Source organism: Cygnus atratus, chromosome 4 (assembly GCF_013377495.2).
Source record: "Cygnus atratus isolate AKBS03 ecotype Queensland, Australia chromosome 4, CAtr_DNAZoo_HiC_assembly, whole genome shotgun sequence".
In the NCBI taxonomy this organism is placed as follows: domain Eukaryota; kingdom Metazoa; phylum Chordata; class Aves; order Anseriformes; family Anatidae; genus Cygnus; species Cygnus atratus.
In genome coordinates this window covers 50,355,064-50,378,999 of record NC_066365.1, presented here as the reverse complement: position 1 = coordinate 50,378,999, position 23,936 = coordinate 50,355,064, and the positions used below count along the sequence as shown (strand labels likewise).

Here is a 23,936-nt window from a genome sequence, read left to right as displayed (position 1 = left end):
AACCAACCAACCAACAACAACAAAAAAAAGCTACAACAAAAAAACAGCTGTAAACAGCAGTTGGACAGTTAAGGATGATTCTACAGAAGACAAACACATAACTTATATGTGCAGAGTAAAATTTTGTTGAATAAGTTCATAAATGTGATGGATGCACATAAGGAACAAAAGGCAAAGTTATCTAGTAGAATTTCCTTGAAATTGAAACCTGATGTAAGACAGAAAGTTAAGGCTGGGTCCCAGGACAGTACATAACTTGTTTGGAAGAGTTGCATTTTATTATAGGCTAATGATATATATTTCTCGAGAGTGTCTCTTTATAGATCATACTAGCAAAAATACATCAGTCCTACATTTCCTACAGGCCTGATATATGTGGTAACTCAGAACTTACCACTTTTTCAGCATCTCAGTGCTTGAATAAAAGTCACTGGCTTAGAAATCAGTTCATTTTTCAAGAAGACAAAGAAAAGCAATTAGTTTTTGATTAAGCATGTTTCACAAGTCCTTGGAAGAAACACATCAGTTATTTTGTATGAGAGTATACTGTGTTACACATGCAAAATATTATTCTGTTTTTAAATGAGCCATGTTAGATTTCAGAACAATATATTAAGGGCAGAAACAGAAAGGAGGCTGCCTCAACCGCCCAGTCTGTCAGTGATTCTACCAGCTGCCCTTTCGGAAGCGTGGCTAAAGATGTTTCAGAAGTTCACACGCGTATCAGCTCATTATCACCTTCTTGACTCGAGGTGACAAACTTCTCACTGACAGAACATTTGAATTATCATCTGCTTCAGCATACCCAGTCTTGCTACCATAATTAGCTAGCAAAAAATAAAAATGACCATGACTACAATATTAGACATTGCTCTTCCAAGCAATAACAAATACACTGCCTACCCAGAAGGTCCACCAAACTGTTACTAATCCAAAAGTGACAAAAAGCCAAAAAACTGTAGCAAATCTAAATTGCCATGTCCAGCCTTTACAACAAGCTCTATAGAGGACACTATGTTCCATGTCCTTGAATGTGGCAGTAAGAATGACCATATTCATTCTAAGCTTTGTAGTCTACACAGACTCAGTTATTAAAGAGGACATTTGGATCAATACTGTACATTGTTGCTCCAATACAACATGTGACACACTATACTGACATGCAAAGCTTTTGGGCAATGATAATTTGGATTACTGTGGTACAATAGCAGCCACAGTTAAGCCTGTGTTTTAAAAAAAAGGCTTCCAAAAATAGGAGGAGTTTCACAAGAGATTTTTACTACTTTCCTTACCCCTGCACCTCAGAAAAAAACAGATCATAGATAACAATAAATAAATTAATAAATTAAAACAAGCTTGAAAATTAATTGCAGGTACAACACAATATTATTCTTCCCTGCTATATTTTCCTTTGCTAAGGATTTTTTGAAAATTTTGTGTTTTTTTCAATAGGCCAAATACTGCTATTGTTTAAAAGAACAACTACTAATTTATTTTTTTTTTCTTTTCTATCATCTTTTTCTCATTCATCTGGGTTTCCTCCTGCTAATCTCTCTTCTGTTTCTTCAGCTTAACCTTCTATCTTTGGTGTTGGTAGTGGCAAAGAAAATGAAGTGAAACTGCTTCACTTGGGATGATGTTCACAACTCATTCTAAAGGACAAGGGAAGGAAAGAAAGCATGGTATCTTCCTTGCACTTGCTATTGTAAATCAAATGTACGCTAGATTTCAACAGCAGAAATAAGACTGGGGAATGTAAAAAAAATAATATTTTTTTAAAGGATTCATGCAAAAGCCTCATTATTTGTCACTGATATTACCTATTTCCTCACGTTTCACAACCTTCAGCAAAAGTATTAATTTTTAAAAGTTTTATTTTCTACACATAGAAATAATTTTAAATTATTACTTTTTTCCTCTTCATATGATCCTCCAGAGCTGCTGCTGTAGCGAGATTCTAGCCTGTGGTGCTGGCGGTTTAAGTTACTGTTCAACCCACTGTAGATGTCTAGATGTACATAGCTGCAGGAACAAATAAAACAGCACTAGTAACTGACATTTTGCAATAAAAATTAATCAATCAAGGTCTCTCAGTAAAACTGTATATTAACAAAACTGTTATGCCAAAATATTTAATCTTACAAGGACAATTACATAATATGATGCCAAAACATCTCAGTTGCATAAGACCTCCTGCAGCAATGCTATAAAGAGGATTCAAGGAGGTAATCCAGTACAAATTGTATTTCTGTTAGATCATCCCACTAACATTTAGATATTTTAATATGTTTTACCATTATACATTCTTCTCAGTAATAACAGATCATTTGATCTGATTCTGGCGCAGAAGTAAATATATATACAGTTCAGGATTGTCTTACTTCATTAATCTGACAAACTAGACCAAAGTCAGAGAAACGAGAGAGCTAAAAGCACAATTTCCAAGTTGTTTTGACATAGTTTCTATAATTCCCTCCTCCTTGCAAGTCCAAGATATACACAGTATATCGTATCAAAAAGTATTTACCCAAGGGAGGTCTTTGACAACAATACAACAGATGCCAAAACTTGCACAGACTTTGAAAACTGCGTTCATTACTTTAAAAGCTTCTTCATCTCCAGGCCTCAAAGCAGCCAAATACCTGTCTGTACCTTGCTAGGACAAATTCTGGATGACGTCATAGATTTCACAATCTTCTATAATTTATTTCCAACTTCTTAAAAAGTAATTTGTTTTAATTGAAGTATTGGGCATGTTTCTGTCATTGTACTTACTAGTCTAATTATATTGATAAAATGGTCTCAGAAAAAAAAAAGCATTCAAATGGGAAAGTATATTGGTATAATACAGAAATACAATTACTTTTGTATTCCCTCTAGAAATTTTACTAAGGTTCTGAAACAAATCATCACAAAATAAGCCGATTGGTAACCTACCACATCATAGCTACCACACAGCAATGGCCTGTGCACATGTTTTCCTGTGTGCACATTTCCTCATACTAATTATAGAATCTCCTTTTGCTGTAAAGTTGGCTAGCTCACATTGAACACACAATGAGAACAAGCCCATAGGCGGTTTTGAGTCCACACCCTGACTAATTCCATGTCAGCTGTTTGCTTTCCACCACCCTCACACCAGTACCACTGTTTGGGAAGTTTCTCCAAAAGATCACTCTAAAGAACCTCAAAAATTAGAGAGAGAGGCATCTGTTTCACAGCTAGCTGCAAGCGATCTTGCTACACATAGCAGACATTCAAATACTGTAAATGGGAGAATAAACTGGCTATCAAAACGTGGGCACTGCTGATTTCTTGTGAGCTCAGAAACAAATCTGTGAATTGGCTATGTAACTAAACTGGTAACTTTTGCCTTCAACGTATCCATACCCACCTACAATATAATCTCTCTTATGTAAACATATACAATCCAGTGTAATAAGCAGCTAAATTAGACACCTTTAACAATATAGCTAAAGCAATACAAAGCCTGACCTGGACTGGTCTCTTATTTTATTCAGCTTCCTGTAAAGGTTTTTGAGTTCAAATTACAATTGAGGCTGGCCATGTTAATCCCAAATAGATTTCCCATTTTAAAAACAGATTGTACTCACTTATACAATTTACTGTATTTTCTGCAGTGTAGACATACCTAAAGACACTGACATGCTATTTATAGTAGCTACCAGGAATTCTTGTAATTCAACTAGTAACTGCTTTTTGAGGAGATACTTACTTCTCTTCAATACTTTCTTTTATATGTTTACTGTCAGGGTTGCCATCTGTGGGAGCTACCATTGTATTGCTACTAGAAGTGGTACCTGTGACAAAGAGATTGATAACTGAATAAAAAAGAAAAGCAGTCTTAAGCAATACACAATGACCCTTGTTTATTTACTTGTCCATGCTAAGAGCCCCAACCACGCATGCACTGCAGCAACAAATACAAAATGTGCAGCAGAAACTACTTTCACAGGGGAGGAAAAAAAAAATGTTGTTTAGACAAGAAGATTCTGAACTGCTACCATAATTTCACTAACAGGAAAAAAATCAAAAGAATCCATTCCAGGAATCTCTGAGTCTTCAATGTAAATTAAGTAGAAAGGCTTGTTTTCAAGCAGGATCCAGATGACTCTTTCTTTCTTTCCTTTATGCTATACTCTATTCACCTGTAAAATGCACTTGAACTTTGGTATGCAGTTGATTCAAACCAAAAACAGATTAGGGATTAAAATATAACAGCAGCGTGTAGTGAAACTCGCATCAATCTCTTTTTAAGAGAAACTTGCAAGCATTACACATAATAGATGACCATGATTAGAAATAATTTTGCAACCTCCCCACATTTTGCTATTCTCAATATATATACTCAATATAAGTATTGTATGTTAATTGTTAATTATTTCCAAATAAATTCTCCTAAACAAATTCACTTAAACACCCTCAAATACATTTTTATGGATGCAGCTTGTCTATCTAACATAAGTTTATATGGATTTAAAGTGAAGTAAATTGTCCCAATTGTTTAGCTGAATGGATGTAAAAGTGGCATGTTGAAACAGCGCAAGATCTGAATGCAGACAGTCTAACATATGCTCTGATACAAGCCTATTCCTTGTGAGACTATCACGTGTTCTTTAATGAGAACTCTGGATACACCAAAAACGTAAATCTTGTAGATTTGTACCGTAGACCTTGTAAAATAGACTTTGTACTGTAACTTACTTTTAGAAACAGAACATTGTAGTCCTACTAAACAGTTACAGATAACTTTAATATTTTAATTGATTGATAATGACATGTTTATCACTGATAGCAGTAATAGTTTAAATCTCACCTGAAGTGACAGAGGGGATTTTATAGCTGGAAGTAATGCGGTAGTATGGTGGATTATCCATGTGGGTGACTCCTGAACTGACAGGATCCGTAAGCTGAAGTTCACTCACCAGCTCTTCCAGTAGTTGCATTGTTTTGTCTCTACCCAAATAAACAATAACTTTCTTTACCTGCCATCAAAAAAAAAAGTATATTTATATAAAATAACATGTAAATAAACAAAATTCTTAATATAGTCAACTGATTAAAAAAAAAAAAAGAGATTTGAATACCTCAACTCATTAGAATAAGGATCTACCTGTATTGCTAGTGATGATACCTGCAACTGACTCTAGCTCTAAAAGCAAACAAAATTGTTTTCATAGCTGGAAACAGCAGCAAGCATCAGAAAACATCATAAAAATAAATCTTAGTTCAATAACAGTTTGTTAAGAAATGAAAGAAAACGGGTTTTTCTTAAAAAAGTTTCAGCAACATCTCAGATAAAAATTAGAGAGAACGACACTACAAAAAGCCAAAGTCAGATGTGTTGTTCTATCATTTCTTTTTGTATTTCACATACATGTTCTATAGAGTTTTTGATTTGTAATGAAAACAATGAACGTAGATTAAGTTCAATCAACAAACTTAAGATTTCCTTTGTAAGAACAGAATATTATAGGTCCTGATACTTGGCACAGATTCCTTTCTCTTCCTTCATTTACTTGATATCTACCTTTTTGAACTATTAGCAAAACCTATCGTAATTCTCTAATGAAAATGTTTTTTAAGGAACTTAATCTTAATTCTTCCTAATGAACAGAATTTATGTGCATTTTGTATTTGATTTGCATATTATGATGGAAAGGAGTTGCTCAGTAGACTGATGCAGACTTACCAACCTGAGTAAATTGCAACAGTAGTAAGTTTCATGAACAGAAGACTACCCACACTAAGAGAAATTATTTTCTTAAAAATCTTTTGATTCTTATTACAAATATTTCTATCATTTATCTGATCAATGGCAGGCCTCTATAGTTTCAAAGGTTCTACAGGCTGATCTTTAAGAATTTCAGTATACCATGTATTTATTACATTGAGAAGTATTCCTTGCCTCTAGAACTTTTAACTGAAATAGCAAAAGGTTTTCTTGCCAGGGACAAGGAGCGTCCACTTAATCCTATAAGCTTATTTCTAGATTTAGCACACTAATCGCAGAATGGTTGAGGTTGGAAGGGACCTCTGGAGGTCATCTGGTCCAATCCCCTGCTCAAGCCAGGACACCCAGAGCATGCTGCCCAGGACCATGTCCAGGAGGCTTTTGGGTTTCTCCAAGACTCCACAGCCTCTCTGGGCAAGCTGTGCTAGTGCTCAGTCACTTGCACAGTGAAAAATTGCTTCCTGATGTTCAGAGTGAACCTCCTGTGTTTCAGTTTGTGCCCACTGCCTCGTCGTGGCACTGGCCACCACTGAAGAGAGCTTGGCTCCCCCCTGTTTGCACCTTTCCTTCACGTATATGTATATGTACACGCTGAATTCCATTTGTTCATATTGGTCATTCAGTGGTCATAAAATATGGAATGAAAGTATTAAGCTGTTAGAAGTCTGGATATCAGAAATCCTGCCTCATTTTTTTTTTGTTTAGTGATCTTCACTGTTAGAGACTTGAATAATTTTTAAAATACTGGTAACACTAAGGAGACTCAAACCATATACTTACATAAGGCAAAAGGCTGGGTTCACTGTTCACTCCACAGATACTGATTAGGAAGTGTAGAATTATTTTCAGATTCTTTGGCCAGCTGTCTGCCAAAGTAGTCCAGACATTTTCAATCTCTGACCAAGCCACTTCATCACCATACTGGAAAACAAAATAAGTATCTCTCCTGAAAACTCCAGCAGAAAACGATTTTTGAAAGTGGTCTGTATTGATTTAGTGACACAGTCAGAAAAGGAGACATTAATCTTGTAAAAAGCTGTTGCCTTTTTAACATTCCAGAACAAAGTTTTCACATGTGTTCACTTTCATAAACAAGCTCTTTCATAAACAAATTCTGGAAAAAGCTATTTATTTATATATGTGAATATATATATATCTGGATATTTTAAAAGTAGAAAATTTAGCTAAACATATTTTATTATTTATATTGCACTCAAAAAATATATAAAATGTATGCTTTATACACTATATAATACATATATATAAATTTAGCAGAGTTCCATGCGTCCCAGTTGCTGACAGTTCTGAATAAAATTCCATGGACCACAGGATGCCTAGAGTCTTTATTTTGTGATTTAAAACATAATCACATATCAGTAGGATTCAAAGACAAAGAATTGGCAGGAACACTGCAAGTGGACAACACTTTTTCTGTGCTGGAAGTTGCTATGACAGGAAGGGTGAGGATCAATCAGTCTTCAGTAACAAAATCTGTTCCAAAACTCCATTTTGAGAGCATACGTATAGAGTGAACTGGGCATTATCTATCCAGTCAGATGTCTATATTGAAAAACAACTTATATACTGTTACTACATATAACACTTAGTGTAACATTTATATTACATATTTATCCTAATATCTCAAAACTATCTGGTATAGCTTGGGTAAGTAAGCCAAGAAATATGAACAGTAACTCTTAAAAGTTTCTAACAGTATCTCTGAACACAACAATTCCCTGGAACACCAGGTAATTAGATTTTACCTTTGCAGTCATATACATCAGATTGTTCAGAACCATAGCTGTAGCCTGTGGTGATCCCCAGCCTTCTCCTCGTAGCCAGCGCCTACTGTTCACCATCATTTCTCTGTCTTTCAAAGAATCTTCTTCGTCTTCATCTTGCCGCCGAATGGTTGGCAAAGGTTTCAAGTCTACCAACTCAATATTGTTCATCCATGGCAGCAGATAATGCAGCATCACCTGTCTTCCAGCCGGGTGAGCTGTTTGGATTCTCTGGCTTACTTCTGTCATTCAAAAATTACATACATAGATAAATTGAAAATCAATAATTAGAATTGTTTTGGTAATAACAACAACCACTGTGAACCCAGTAGATCATAAAAAAAATTAAAGTAATGCTGGTACTGAAGTGGTTTTTTTCTTTAACTGACAAGTGCAATTTCATAACGATGAAGACAGTCTTCATTAGAACAAATTGAAGACTGCTGGCTAACACTATGGCTTAAATCTAAACTAGTTTACGCTTATACACACACACAACTATACACATACACAGTTGCACGCACAAACACAAAAGTGCATACTGGGTTCTGATAATTCTATAACTGTAAATTGCTGGAAGTTCTGATCAGGTAAGCTTAGTAGGTATCTCTCCACTTCCTGTTTATCTCATTTATCAATTTTTGCAAAATTTAAGCTAGTTTTACTCTATTAGAAGTTTTTAAAATTGAAAATGGAAAATAGAATCCAATCACTATCTGCCAGTTTCACTTGTGTAAAGAAAAGGGCACAAGCAGTGCTTTCCAGGGAAAAAATGAACCATAAGGAAAATGATGTGCAGTACAAGTTACACCCACACAGTGAAAAGTATGGCAGACCAGACTGATGAGTAAGGTTCCAGCACTGCACATGTATTATATAATTAGTAAGGACAAACCAATTTAAGTTACCAAATGGGAACTGTAGAACAGCCTTTTGTGTTTAATAAGTCTTAAGAATTAGTAGCTAGAGCAAAATTCCTCTAATTGAGGAGAGAATTGAAAACCTAGAGCATGTAAAAGTGTACTGATTTTGGCAAAAAAAAGCATTTAAAAATTTTTCTCACATTAGTCCTAGTTGTTTAATTGATGTGAGAGGTTACTATTTTGCAATTGTTTAAAAATGCTACAGAATATTATTTTTAAGCTATCTGCAGTAAACCAGCAAACACTAGAAAGAACAGCAGAAGAACTTTGAAAATCAGTTGGAAATGATGTCACTAATACATGAATTTTCCTGGATATTAGAAAGTCAGTAAAATATCTTTGATTCATTGTTTCCTCTTTAATGTATTCCAAATATGAGTAAATAAAAGATGTTACTCAGTAAATTCCATTTTCTCCACTCATTATGAAGATGTTACCTTGTGGCCCTGATTTTAGTGAATTACATATAAATTAATTATTGAGAAACAAGAACTACGCACTTTGCAAAATATTTCTGACCCATTGAACTTTTTATTTATTTATTTTAAGCCATACCTGAGAAGATAGCAAGTGTTAGTTCAGGATAAGTCCTTGCTAATTCTTCTGACAGTTGATAATATGACACAGAATACAGGTGTGGTAAAGGCGAAGGCTGACCCAAAACCCCATCCGTCCTCTGAACTTCCAGTTTGTGAGCATAACGGAACATCTTTGGTTCCAAAATCTGTAATAGTGATGTTCAGACTTTTACGCTATGTATAGAGCTATAATGGAAATCTTTATAAAAAAAAACACTTTTAAAATTAATGTATCTACTCTCATTTAACGCCTTCTATCTAGATAGATCTCCATATATCTACTGTATTTGCAAACAGTGAGGCAATTCCACAGAATAGTGAATACTTCATTTGATGATCCTCCAGTGATAAATTTCAAAAGTTTGCTTTCTCAAAATAGATTGTTATTAAATACATATTTTACTTTCTTCTATTTTTACTCATTAAATACATATTTTAATAACAAAATGTAACATACTATTGAATATTTGTATTTCCAAATAATATAAATTTCTGCTCATGAGACAAGGACAGAAACAATGTAATATTTGATGTACCAAAGATGTAGCAGGAGGCTAAAGCAGTTTAACACTTAAAGTTAATTTTGGCTGATCTTAAGTAGTAGCATTCACTTGAGAAGAAAGATGAGGCTGAAAGGGAGAATGCTGTGAATGCTGACACATTAATAGACGTATGACTTCAGTAGGGACTTCACTGCTGAATTTAGCTGACAGCAAGAACCCTGGGAAAAACCTTTGGTCTGAGCCACGAGTGGTACAGACATTTTTTTTTTTAAACATCAGTGCTGCCTGTAAGATACAGTTTAACCCGAAAGGATCTTGGAAAGCAATAAACATAAGTAAACAACCAACAACATTTCCACTAATATCTCTCCATGTCAGCAGATGAGATGATGTTTGGCATCAATGAAAAATTAGAAAACTGTTGTAGGGCCAAATTATAAAACCATAAAGATTTTTCTATGTTGAATAAGCACACGTTATGAAAATATAAGCCTTGAGTGTCTAGTTCTTGAAAACAGACATTTCTACTGACATCTACTTATGCCAAGTAAGGATCTGAGCTAACTATGTACTAAAATAGAGAAGAAAAATATACAACGCATTTTCTTACTGAAAGGACAATTACGCAATACCAGAAATATCTTTGTGTTTGTTTTTGTTTTTTTAATGCAGAGACCATTCTTATTTTAAATCCAAAATAAAGTTTAAATTAAAATTAGCTTACAAACCTGTAATAGTTGCATAGCAACTTCATAGATAGCCCTAGTAGAATCAGCTGCTTTAAACAGTATCAGATTTAGAAGGGTCACTGTATCACACTGGTAATCCCTAGGAAAAAATGCAAGCATGAAATAAATAAAATTACATTTGTCTTTTAAAAATTTGAATTTATTAAATAAAGGCTAATTCACAGGTGATATGATATGGCACAACATAATATTTCAACAAGTTTCTCATGTGACATACACACAAACAGGGGTGATCTCTATTCTTTAGGTGAGGAAAAAAACATTCTACATACAATTACACTTTGAAAATGAAAGTTTGATGTTTTGAAAAATGCTGTAATACCTGTTTTGGAACACGCTGGCTATGGCTTTAAAACAGCCAGCTGCTACCCGCTTGGAACCTGTATAACACCGGTCTACAGCCCAGTACATGAGGTTACTCTGGTCAGGGTTGAGTTCCAAGAGCAGCATAACTGCCTCGCAGCCCAGCTGGTGAACCTGTATTCAGAAATGAACCAATTAAAAATAAAAATAAAATAAAAATAAAAAAATAAAAAAGGCCAACTTATAAAAATGGCATAAAAAAGGAAAATAGATATTTAATCCAAAGTATCTGTAATATACAAAATTTGTTCCAGCTAAAAATAATGAGATCACAGTTTAAAATAACAGAAGATAATACTATCAAACTGTTTAACGTTCAGCTGGTACACACAGACATAGATTACTGAAACAAATAACTAGATAGCTCTCTTGATATTTTTTTTCTCGGTTCCAAGTCTATCTTGTGCTATTTACTCTTTCCTGTACACTGATCTGAAAGCATCAGATACAGAAAAGCACTTAAAAATAAACAGGAATTCCACAGTGGGATACAAGTGATTGATCTATGTGGAGACTTACATGTTCCCTTGAGTCTAAGTATCCCACTGGAGCAGTAATTTTATGCAGTCATAGTATCAGTACAACGGAGGCTCAATCTTTTAGATGTAAAGCTTGCCTATTTACATGTAAAGCTTGGTCTTCATAATTCCATAGGACCCCCCGATAGACTCTGAAGTCTCACAGACTTAGTGGTAAAAATCTTGTCTCCTTTAAATTTATAAAGCTTCTGCTTATTATTACAACTTAACCTAGCTGATGAGTTTATAAATGGTAAATAATATGTTTCACTCCTTGGCCTTTCCTCTTCAGTTCTGTTTTGCCTGTGCTTAGACTGTGATTAGGGACTGCCTTCCTCAACTTTGTGAATGCACATATCAAGGAAAATGCAAAAATACACACTACTAAGACAGCTTTCAGTATAAGCCACTCTAATGCCTTTGGGCCAAATTGACCACACAACTCATTAACACGTATGTTGAAAGCACTGAGAGTTGCAAACCACTATTTACATTGCCTTTATTACCTTTTTATCCTGTGAATCCAAAATATTATCGAGCCATTTGTATAAATAGCCGTCAGATGAGAGCCCAACGTTATCTGCCACAGGGCCACAACACAGTACAGCAGACATAGCCTTTAGAAAGTAATTGAAACACATTACATTTTAGTAACTTGGATACAGCAAACGTGCTTTTATCAAGCCCATTAAAATACCAGAAAACTAACTTCTATTCAGACAAGGGAAGAAGACTAAGGCTAATAAAAACTATTTAATATCTTGTTCAAGAAATAAAAAAAATACAGATCATACCCTTCTGAAATCCCAAATAGAAAGAATTGTCAAAACCAAAAAGCTGACATATGCAAGAGTTGATATGCCAGTTTTATTGCTAATGAACTTTTACATGAAAGCCTTTCTCCTTAGGCAACTGAGGACTAAAGTCATGGGAAGTCAACATTACTAGTAGTTTTAAGAAATTCCTATAGCAAGTGTAATAGTTTACAGTATGGAAAAAGCTAAGCAGTCAACAACAGGCAAGTAGGTAGAACAGAGAAAGAATTAAGTCATAAATGACAACAAGGATGTGAAAACCACCCCCAAAAAGCCCAAATGTTAAATTTGCATTAACAAAATCAAAATGGGAATCTATTTCCAAAATTTATGAATTGCTAAATTACCTTTAATGCACAGTATTGGTGTCTTTTTATTTGCATGTTCCTATCACTGTATCTGTCCAGGGGAGTAAACATGATACTAAAAGGACCTGCCCAATGACTGAACAACATAAATAGACTGTGGCGTAGACTTTGCTGTGGAAAGACACTCCTTCTCTGGTGGACTGTAAGAAGAGCACACACAGTTAGACGCACTTTTTTGCTACTGTTTTAGAATAATTGTTTGGGTCTGATTTTACTTTTTGCACTTTAATATAAAAGGAAAAATTAAAGACATACTATTTCAGTAGCATACTAGCTGGATGTAGCTTCATTATAGTCCTGTTGAATGACACTGACGTACAAAAACAAGCTACTTACTAGTCTAAAAAATTTAAATGCACTGTCAACCAACAGGACTTCTGCTAAATGAGAAAATTACTTGTATCCTTCTAAACAGTACCAAACATCCCTCCTAAAAACTCACATTGCTGAAGTTGCACTCAAAACTGGTGGTCTAAAATATTTTTATGCAAGTATTCTGAAAATTCAGAAGGGTTTTTTGTTGCTTTTTTAAAAAATAAAATAAAATCACTTTATCAGAATATATTAAGATGTTTTTACATACCTGGAACATTTTGAATGATATTTGCCACTAAGGCACTAAAATGGCATCGGATATCTTTCAATGTATCAGAATCCTTTTCATTTTCTGCTTCTAGGAGTTGTCTCGTTAGATCAACGTACTCAAGTAAAGTGTTGTTGAGGGAATGCATTTCATTATCAAGGCCACCACTTGCACTTAAAAATTAAAAAAAAATAATCAAACAGTATGATAAATTTTATATATATGTATATTTTTAAGGAAAACAATCTTTACTTTTATTTATTTAAAAGAAGTAAAACATCATCATTGCAAACACTGAATTAGAAGTAGTTTATTCATCCAGCTTCTGTTATTAGCATAACAGTATATTCTTGTATATTAAAACTCACTGAAGAATTTTGCATGCTTGTTATATTGGGTCATAAGAATATTAGTAACTTAATTCGGAAGCACAATGTCTTCTCATCAGTGCTGCCCCTACCTGTGACTAATGACACCAGCATCTGCCAACAGTTCAAATATTCGTACTAGTTGTACTCGTAAAATATCTCGACGCCTGCGTCGTTTCATGTTCTATTCAATGAGGAAACACAGAATTAGATAAGCGGAGAAAAAAAATAAAACTGAAAATACAAAACTGCATGGCATATAAAAGCATTATTATATCTCTACTAAACAGGCATCAGTTATCTGGGGTACCAAACTTCTAATATAGGTTACCAAAATTACTAACAATTTTACTAGACCAGACAGTAAACAAAAGCTATCCCTGTTGTAACTGCAAGATATACTTGGTTTACCATCACACATATTATCAAAATAATACACTTTTTATTTTACCACTCTCCTGTCAGAAAGCGAGACATAAAACAATGAACTGAAGTACATACACCAATCCTCCTACATACTTGCATGCAAGACTAAGAAAACACACTATAGCCCAGTAACATTTTGAAACAAAAATGGTGTTTCTTCCCATTACCTGTACTTAATTACAAATGTATTACTAATAAGAATATTAGCAATAAATACTAAGAATATTTAAGACAAGTAAAACAGTTACCACAAAAAATATTGAGTAACCATCTCATTGGATATTATTTCTATGGATACATACAGAGGCTTCTAAACCCTACTGTAAAACATACTCTCCATTAGAAAATTTTTAGTCATACCAGTCAGCCAGGTGAGCTTACAGCCATTTTTGTTTTAAAGAACTAAATAAAGCTGGTAGACAGTAGAATTCAATCCTATGTCTTAGGTACCACTAATTGCAGGCATATTACTGATAATATAATGTAAAACATTAAAAACAATATAAAAAAAAGTAAAACTATGCTGACATAACAGGAATTAAAAGAATATGGAAAAGGTTATAGTCATTTTTTACTCATTTGAAACAAAACTGTCCTTATAAAGGAATAATACAGAACATACACACACACACAAAAAAAAGACACACTTCTAATGTAAACACCTCAAAATAATTTTTTAAAGTAACGTTTCACTTTGTTACCTGGTATAGTGACAGTTTTTAGGTGCAGAAGTTAAACAACATAACTAACATTTATTTACTACCATTTGTGAGAAGATAGATAGAACTGCGTGAAAATATTCAATTACCTCTGGCCTTCTTTCAAGTGCTTCCTTAATTATAGGATGTAATTCTTCTATTAGTTCCCTGAATTAAAATAAAAGAATTAAAAGGATAATAACAATCATTAAATTCACATCTCAACTGAAAGATGTTTCACAGCAACTAGTGTTAAAATTTCATTTAAAACACCCTTAGGTTTTCTTTCTTTACCTGTAGCTTTCTGAAATAAATCAGTATTTAAAAAGAGATGTTTCTGAGAAACAGATTTTCTTAATTTAAAGACAGACCAACGACACCAAATGGATGTCTCAATAATTACCACTAAATTTTCATTTACCAAGTACTATGGCATATTTCTATCAGAGATGACTTTCATTCATTTGCATATTCAGGGTTTAACAAAGGCTGATGTTGCAAATAGATATTATTAGGAAAAAAAAGATGTTGGCAGCTTATCATACTATGTTCTTTCAGTTGTCATGATGCATTTAGTTGTTAATAAACATTGCTTCTCTAAGGTCGACAACAATATGCTGACAGACTAGTCAGACTAGTCTCTATGAAAAATGAAAAGCACCATGTTTTGATGCTGTGGTTACATTCCCAATTTGTTCTGAAGCTCCAGTCTTTATTATTACTCATTTCCTTCTGCCAAACTGCAGCTATCTCATGACTCTAAGAAGGAGGACAAAGGAAAGGGAAAGAGATCAGTAGATACGAGATACATGCAGACAAGGTAAAAGCTTGGATAAAGCTTACTGATTTTACTTTGATAATTGGTATGGTACTAACTACCTCCACCACTTTAGATTTGCTGGAGCATGATCCACGTTTTTTCTACTTTCTGTGCTGTTCTAATTTAGACATAACAAAAGCATAATCCTCTTTTCATGGTACATGACTGACTCCTCTGCCACACCATTCAAGGTCCTCCTTCAGGAAATGCGTCACAGTCTTGGGAAAGTTGCACAAATTTTTGTGGTCTGCTCAATTATAAGAGACTTAAGTGCGGTTATAGATAGTTTCATACTTTCTTTCAGACTAACAAAAAAAAGAATTTGGAAGATATTTTTTTTTGGTGGTAAAACATACTAAAGGATCAACTTTCAGTGGAAAGAGCACAAGACACCTAGACAAATTTATGTGATTACTAACAGAAAACAAAAGAAAAAGAATATTCTAGCAGGTTTAAGTGGTGTTATCAATAATGAGTTTAGTAACTCTCAACATGATTAACATTTCAAATGTTAATAGTCCATAGTCTGTTCTTTCATAAGGAAGCCTTAAACATCAATAAAGGCATAAAATAATAAAGTTAGTTCAACCTCTTGTAATCATTGCCACACAACTAAGTGCTAGAAAAGACGGTGATAATCCATTTTCACAGATTTTTAATACTTAAAAAAGCTGCAATTGTTTTTATTTTTTTTAATTTTTTTTCTGTGCTCTGTTTCCCTAACTTCGTAATCAACTAGCATAAAAACAGTTGAAACACAGCAATTACCTAAAAGCTCCTGGATTGGTCCTGCCAAGTCCCAGTACAAGGGATTCTGTAATTTCCATGCTCTCAGAGCGCATCATCGGAACTATGTGCTTAAACAAGGAAGAAGGGGATGGAATGCCAATGATCTGAGAAGAAAACCGGAATGAAACAGAATGAAGCAGTTACCTGACACGTAGGTGGTGACATTAAAACATGCTGTAATTACAGATTCTTCTCAAAATAAACACTGATTTGAACTACTCATGATAAAAATAAAGTTTTTGATCTTTGACACGGACAACATATTTCTAAAATTGTACAAAAAGCACATCCTCTCTCTACTGTGATCAAGAGGGCTGAAGATAATTGTGAAGGCCTCAGAAAAATCAGTATTTAACTACCCTAGTCTTTGCTGTTTTTTCACTTAATTTACAAACCTCTGGGGGAAATCTCTTCCCATCTGTTTGGTACCCACTGAGGCTCTCTACTGAGTACATAACAGAGTTGAAATAAGATCATTACTAGGTCGGTTCTTCTCCAAGAAGTGCTGGGAATGCAGCTACACAAAATCTTCACAGTCGGCTGAGAAGCACAGTATTAGAGATCTTTGTGATATTCCATGAGTTTGAAAATTAAATGTATAAAGTGACCTGTAGGGTTATGTGGCTCGCTTTGGACAACATGTTTCTGAGGCTCTTCCATGCTTATCTTGAAGACGTTCTGACTATAGGCACATTTCTCTTTTCAGGGAAAATCTTTAATGGGAATTTTGTTACCTCTCCAATTCCCACTTGCATATTAATTTAAGACGAGAGCCTATAATCATCATGCAAGATCTTTTGGTTCTTTAAAAGAAAAAGTAAACCTGTTGAAATGATGATGATGACTTGTATGTTTAATGTATCTGGCCTCCTTAAGAAAAGGAAGTGGACTGCACGTGTCCCCCTCCTTCTGCCCTCAAAGAGAATAAAGTTTCAGTCTGCAGTTTCTCAGATTTAAGGGAAGGATCTTGGTAACAAACAACTGGAATACGCTGCTTCTGCCAAAAACTTGCTGCTCAATCCATGCGTTATCTTCACTTCTACTCTATCTTCTACAGGAAGCCAAAATGAGAAAAACAAAAAGCAACAAACAACCAAACTGAATCTGCAGGTGATATGAAGTAATGCAGACAGAAAACTGTCTGTAGTTTGGAAAAATATAACAAGATACATCATGCCTGAACAGATCACTGCCTCAGTTAGTGGTATGAGAGGTTACTTGCTCAGAATTACTGAGGTGTACTGACAGAGGAAAAAAAAAAAAAAACAAACTGAAAACATTTCCTCATTTTCACCAGATAAGACTTTGAGACTGGGTTTGCATTTTCATTACATGATTAGATTTTGCTTGAAAAAACATAGGCAAAAAAGTCTCTACGGCACCAAGCAGAAGTGAACAGAAATACTATCCTAAACAAATGAAAGACAAGTGTATCCTAAAATACGTTTTCAGATTAATTACACAAACTTTTAAGAATTATGATAATTATAAGCCTTGAGTATTTCTCCTTCAAATAACATGTAGTTAGAGGTATTTATAGTAAGCATTAGAAGAACTTACTCTTGAATCAATGCTATAACCACTGTCAGGAGTAGACGCCAGCGTCTCAGGAGGGGAACATCTCACAGAGCCAGTGGAAGTGGAAGAGTTTGAAGAAGATGCTGCACTGCAGCAAAGAATCAGGTAGTTTCTCCAGAGCCCAATGTAGGAGTCACTGCTTGTAGTAGTATTCACTTTCTTTGCATTGATAGGGCTGCTATTTAAAAAAAACAAAAACACCACCTCAATACAGTAAAAAAAATAAATAAAAAAATAAAAGCTCGCCAGTTTTCATTTTGTTTCTGCATTGAATTTATTTTAAAATTATATATATGTCCTTGTTTCCACAACTGTTAACATGGTAAACTCTGAATAAATTATTCAGAATAGACCTGTACATCAATAACATATAATAGTCAAACTTGTTGAACTACAATATTGCCAAACGCAGGAATTAATCTTTACAGCAGATAATTTTTCTTCCAAATAGAACTGCTTCAACTTTTTGTTACATAAAGCTGAATTAAACCCATAGAAAATATTAGCAGTGCACATTATCTCATTGAAACATAATAGCATTACAATGATGATAAATCAAAAATGAGCTTACTTTATATCCACTTGTGGAGACAGCAGATGGAGTCTGGTATAAGCAAATGTCCAAGCATAGCTTACAGCTGTTGGGCAGTGTTTTGGAAGATTTTCCTGTTTCATAAAACTTGAAAGGCTTATAATCCATGGATCTTGGCCTTGAGTCACATGTGCAAATATCCATATATGTGATGGACTGACCACATCAAACTGGTGGCTGATTGGAGAGGAACTCCAGTCAGCCAAAGTTTGTAAATCTATTGAACTGGGACAATAGAGTAAAGTAGTCTGTGTGTATTTGGAAAAAAAAAAAGAAAAAAAAAAGAGAGAACAAGAAAAAAATTATATCCATGCATATTAAGTAAAATTTTTTCATTGTTAAATATCTAATAAAATCTTAAGTGTCAAAAGCATACTTGGGCATACATAGAAGCACATTACTTAATTAAACTTAATTCATATTGTTTTAGAGAAGTTCCTAATATGGCCAATGACAGAAATACACTGCTTGGAAAGGAACTGGACATTAGGTAATCGTAAATTATAAAAAAAGAGGCCTTTTGACTCATGATTCTTCCAAAAGATTCTAGACTCTTAAAGGCTTACTACTGAATTCCAATTCATTTCCTAAACCCAAACACAGAAAAGCTTCTCTTTGATACTTAAGATTTAAAGATAAATATATAATAAGGAATTCAGCTGTTATTTATTGATACTTATTATGGCTCTCATCATGGATAAAGGACACATTGCTTGTTAGACACTATATAGCTGCAGAAAAAGTCAGTGGTCTTTCCTTCCAATAACTTGTGATCTGTGAGTCAAGCGGAAAAAAAAAAACAGACACAGACAAAGGTATGTGTGTGTGTCTGTGTGGTGGTAGACATATTATTGATCAGAAAATGTACAATGATGTCATCAGCTTCACAACATTTCTCAATTTTTTGAGACCCTGGGAGGGCTTTTTTTTTTTTTAAATGCATCATTAAAAAAAAAAAAGGTAATAAATAGCTGATAAAATTAGCCTGAATGTAATGACACTGATTTAAAATACATACCATTTATTTGTGACAAACAGATTTAGAAAAATACATCACCTTACATCCAAACTAATGTGAAAACTCTCCTACCTGATCAGCCCCAGTAAGATGTATGAAACTCTCCAGGATAGAAGCACTTAGTCTGTCCATTACATCTATAGCCAACTCATCATCGCTCTACAAAATACAAAGCATAAAGAACTCAAAGTCAAGAAAAGCACTACCCTTTCATTAAGCAGTTAGATGAATATGTCATCAGCTCTTACCTTAGAAATTTCTAAAAGTGTAAACAAGGCCCTTATTTCTCTAAGCACACTGACTGCTAATCTTCTGGTTGCAGGCCTTGTGCTGCAAAGAATGACCAAAGCGAAGCCTTCCACCACATGAAATACATTGGAATAAAGGGTCCTCTCCAGAGGAAGGGTATGGGCAGCCCCGTTGGATACACCACGCTAAGAAATAGATCATGGAAGTTAAACAATTTAAGAAAAAAGTAAACACAGGCAAGTTATAGTTCCTTTATTAGCAATGACAGAATTAATTAAAAGGTATTTAGGTCTTGTTTGGATACTAGTCATATTCTACATTATGAAAATGACATTATATCAGCTACTTGGTATTTTTTGTCTCTCTCTGAATTCAGTCCAAACAAATACCATGAGAAAGTCTTTCTTATTTCACTTCCTTACATGAATTAGGTAGTGAAGGCAAAATTAAAAATAAGGAAATGACTCTCTCTTATTTAACACCATATAAAATTATTTGAACTCCTTCTATTTCTTAGTAAAAAGTGGTGCTTTTTCTCTAGGTCTACTGTTTAACACTGCTGTTTAATGTATTTCCAGTCCTGCATATTGGCTGTGGATGTAAAGAAAAATGTGGCAATGAATTAGTGTTTAGAGACTACATAATAATATTAAACTAAATTTTTCTGCAAAAATGTTTATTTAAAATAATAGGTCTAAAAATGTTCATGCACTGTAAGAAAGTAAACTGATTTTTTATTTCTTAACTGAAACAATAAGGCATACTAGTAAAATTTTATGGAGATTAAAATATACTTAAATACCAAAGGACCTTATTTAAAAATACCTGAAAATCTTGGGTTTTATTGTGGATTTGGGCTGCTTGTTTCCACTGATTTATGAGCTGCACTAACATTTTTACTGCATTGTCAAGAAGCGTTGGATGGACATCAGTCACTTCACGCACAATAAAATATACAAATCCTGAAAGAACATCTTCCCGCCAATCTGGAAAATCAAGCATTAATGCTTGGAGAGTATTGAAAGCCAAGGCACGAAGTTCTTCATCCATATGAATTGTCAGCCTGTTTAGAAAAAATACCAGTATCATCACCCTAGATTTGCATAATTTTAATGAGCCTTTACAAATTAAAGTTTGGTGCTAACACTACTTTCTTTACTCTACAATGTAGAATACTTCCACGAAGACGCATCTCTGCACTCTATACACCAGAAATTGGCTACTAACAGAAGATCCTGTTACCAATACAGTAAAATAACACAAGAGTTCACAAAACTGAATACAAACATGCAATTTTCAAGACTGATCAAATTTTTCACATGTGCACAGGTCTGGGGCCCCCAGCAACGGAAGGATGTTGATCTGTTAGAAAAGGTCGAGAGGAGGGCCATGAAGTTGATCAGAGGGCTGAAGCACCCCTCCTATGAAGAAAGGCTGAGAGAGCTGGGGATGTTCAGACTAAAAAGAGAAGGCTCTGGGGAGACCTTATTGCTACTTTTTAGTACTTAGAGGGGGCTTATAAAAAAAGATGGAGAGCAACTTTTTGCTCAGTCAGATAATGATTGGAAATGGGGTGGGGTGGTTTTAAACTAAAAGAGGGAGATTTAGATTAGAGATTAGACGAAAATTCTCAACTCAGAGGGTGGTGAGGCACTGGAACAGGTTGCCCAGAGAAGATCTGGATGCCCCATCCCTGGAGGTGTTCCGGACCAGGCAGGATGAGGCCCTGGGCAACCTGGTCTGGTGGGTGGCATCCCTGCCTATGGCAGCGAGGTTGGAACTAGATGGTCCTAAAGGTCCCTTCCAACCTGGGACATTCTATGATATTTGCATGCATCTGAGCAATCACCTTAGCACTCACTGTGCAGGTACCTTGTGATGTATGGTTTGTTTTCTTCAAATTAAAATCCAAAAGAACAGATTATTTTTGGAGATAAAGCAGCTTTAGATTGGATATGAGTAAAAGCTCACAAAAAAAAAAAAAAAAAAACACATCACATTCGCATGTACAGTTTAGAATATGCCTCAGCCTGCATGGTAGAAGAAACTTATCCAGTACTGTATTATTAATACTTCTTGTCTTCTATGCCACTTTTGATATTGAAGAAAAAAGTGTTATAAAAACCTTCTTCTTGCACATCATTACTGAAGTTCATATACATATAACTCAATATACTATATACAAATGAGTTTGTAATTTCAAAACTAAAAGCTATTCTGTATTCCTACACCAAGACCTTTCCTACATTAAAAATAAAAAAAAAATAAAAGGTTTATTGCTCTAGTAATAAATAAAGACTGCTTGTATGTACCACAACTACATATTCTTACTGAATGCTCAGATTACCCACCCGCAAACCCCTGGTCGCCCATTTATGTCAACTACTTATCAGTAGCGATAAGTCACATTCAATGTAAAATGAGATAAGAGATGGAAGAACATGCATAGTGTTCTATGCAAAATGCAAAAAGGAAGCAGGTTACGTAGAGAGCATGAAAAAAAGTCTCCCATTAGTGTTTGTCTCATATTTTCGTAATGTCAGATAAGCACGCCTTTACAATAATTTGCAGTTTTATCAACAGGAAAAAAAAAATGACAGTAGTAACAAAATGATAAAACAAGTGTAAAAAATAAAACAATAGAAGTGCCTACTTTCCAGAAGTTTATCTCTAAAAACAAGTGCAAGATCTTCCAAATTAAATTTACCCTCCTGCTCCTCTAGCCAGTAATACCTGATCAACTGCTGAGGTTGAACAATAGGAGGAATAGATTCTGTATGTGGTGGACTCACACTTTATATTGCACTGACAAACTCTCTGTTATACAAATAGCTTTTAAAAAGGAGCATTCACTACGAGCAGAATTTCATTTCCCTTACCTTGCAAGCAATTCAATGAGGTCAGTCCTGCTCATGCCGTCTGGAATCAGTCTTGGGATAGCAGCAACACAAGTTCTGAACAAATCGATCTTAGGTTTTCTTTCACCCCTACAAAACCAGTTTATAATCAACAAAACAACAGGAAAATCTATGTCAGTATACCACAAACATTTTCAATCTTATGTCAAAACTGAAAAAACAACTGAAAGTTTTTAGCATTAATTAATGAAATTAGCCTTAATTTAATATTCAAGTAAAAAGCCAACGTGTAATGTATTAATGATGGCCTCTGAAACAACACAAAAATAATATAACTATGACAATGAAAATACCGTAATTTTATACATACGTAATCATGTCTTCAGGTTCTTTATTGGACATCTGCACACTAGTCATGCACATGGGTCTTCCAACTTCTTTGTCCAAATGCCTAAGAATGCTGTCCAGCGCTTTTCTGACTTGAGGATAGTATATTGACATTCCTGAAATGGCAAAGAGTTCCGATAACCTCTTTCACTATTCCATATTCTCGTTTAATTTTTACATTTTTATTAAAATATGTCACATTCAGCTTGGGAGAAATTTCTTATCGTACAGAAGATGACATGAAACACATTTTAAGTATCAAAAGAAAAAAAAGCATATTAAATGAGCAGTAGGAGGCATTGTATGAATGTAGAAGTTTCTTTCAGGAAGAACATAAACATGGAAATAATCATTAGTTGCTTTTTTCCGTTCTAAGCATTTTAGTTCTAGGTTGAAACAGTCCCTTAGAGACAACTACCTCATCTGCAGAAGATCAATAGAGCAAAGGGATCAAAAATGTCTTACTCCACTTCAGCTGTGTTTTGAGACATTCTAGAGTGCCATCAAGGGAACAAAAATTGCCACGCTAATTACCACAGTAATTGCACTCAGTCTTCTGTGTGCTAATTTGGCTGTGCAAAACATATTTTAAAAAAGTCAAGGATCCTTTTATATACACCAGAAGTTCAATATTGTGTAGCATCCCTCTCTAAAGAATCATGTTAAAACATACTACCATTACATTCTCACTAAGAATTAAAATAAATACAGAAATGAAGTTACGCAGATGTACTCTTTGAGAATAACTGAGAACTTACCACAAAAGACTACAACATACCTATAACTTTTGCTTCCTCATCTGTCAGAGTTTTATTAAGAAAGATTTTCTTCACACGCAGAGTATTTCCTGAGGGAAGAACAACTCCTGTTGTTGGCATTGGTGGTTCACCATCTTTCTGCTGCAGACTATCTGCTATGACAAGGAAGACTCTGAGGCCTATATTCATTCTCTACAAAAGCAGCCAAGGGAAGAAAAAGGAAGTAAAAAAAAGAAGGAATTATAACATTAAAATAACACAGATGAGACAAATGCAATTTGCATTTTCCCTTTTTAAGCAAACAGTATTAGTAGGACAGACATTATTTAAAATGTTACATATTAGGGTAACGAAAGTATCAAGAATAAAATTTAAGCCTCAAGTGCCTCCCCATAACTCTGATTCCAGTTAACTGAATTGGCATGGACAAATATACTGGATGTTTTACAGTACACAGAA

The 23,936-nt window shown here is 34.4% G+C and overlaps 1 protein-coding gene across 4 annotated transcripts in view; it reads right to left on the bottom strand.

Moving 5' to 3' along the window:
• The window catches only part of FRYL (FRY like transcription coactivator), a 172,230-nt gene that overhangs the window by 42,929 nt on the left and 105,365 nt on the right, over positions 1 to 23,936 (bottom strand). For all 4 annotated transcript variants that reach the window (XM_050710200.1, XM_050710201.1, XM_050710203.1 and 1 more), the window contains 22 exons: positions 23,498 to 23,669; positions 22,703 to 22,835; positions 22,354 to 22,461; positions 20,300 to 20,537; positions 19,474 to 19,659; positions 19,298 to 19,384; positions 18,187 to 18,455; positions 17,598 to 17,793; positions 16,017 to 16,141; positions 14,539 to 14,596; positions 13,397 to 13,488; positions 12,937 to 13,109; positions 12,333 to 12,493; positions 11,677 to 11,787; positions 10,612 to 10,766; positions 10,269 to 10,368; positions 9,015 to 9,183; positions 7,519 to 7,778; positions 6,536 to 6,676; positions 4,838 to 5,006; positions 3,737 to 3,821; positions 1,910 to 2,022 (listed from right to left, as the gene is read on the bottom strand). In XM_050710200.1, coding sequence (XP_050566157.1) covers positions 1,910 to 2,022; positions 3,737 to 3,821; positions 4,838 to 5,006; positions 6,536 to 6,676; positions 7,519 to 7,778; positions 9,015 to 9,183; positions 10,269 to 10,368; positions 10,612 to 10,766; positions 11,677 to 11,787; positions 12,333 to 12,493; positions 12,937 to 13,109; positions 13,397 to 13,488; positions 14,539 to 14,596; positions 16,017 to 16,141; positions 17,598 to 17,793; positions 18,187 to 18,455; positions 19,298 to 19,384; positions 19,474 to 19,659; positions 20,300 to 20,537; positions 22,354 to 22,461; positions 22,703 to 22,835; positions 23,498 to 23,669 — 3,301 coding nt within the window. The remainder of the gene's footprint in view (positions 1 to 1,909; positions 2,023 to 3,736; positions 3,822 to 4,837; positions 5,007 to 6,535; positions 6,677 to 7,518; positions 7,779 to 9,014; positions 9,184 to 10,268; positions 10,369 to 10,611; positions 10,767 to 11,676; positions 11,788 to 12,332; positions 12,494 to 12,936; positions 13,110 to 13,396; positions 13,489 to 14,538; positions 14,597 to 16,016; positions 16,142 to 17,597; positions 17,794 to 18,186; positions 18,456 to 19,297; positions 19,385 to 19,473; positions 19,660 to 20,299; positions 20,538 to 22,353; positions 22,462 to 22,702; positions 22,836 to 23,497; positions 23,670 to 23,936) is intronic.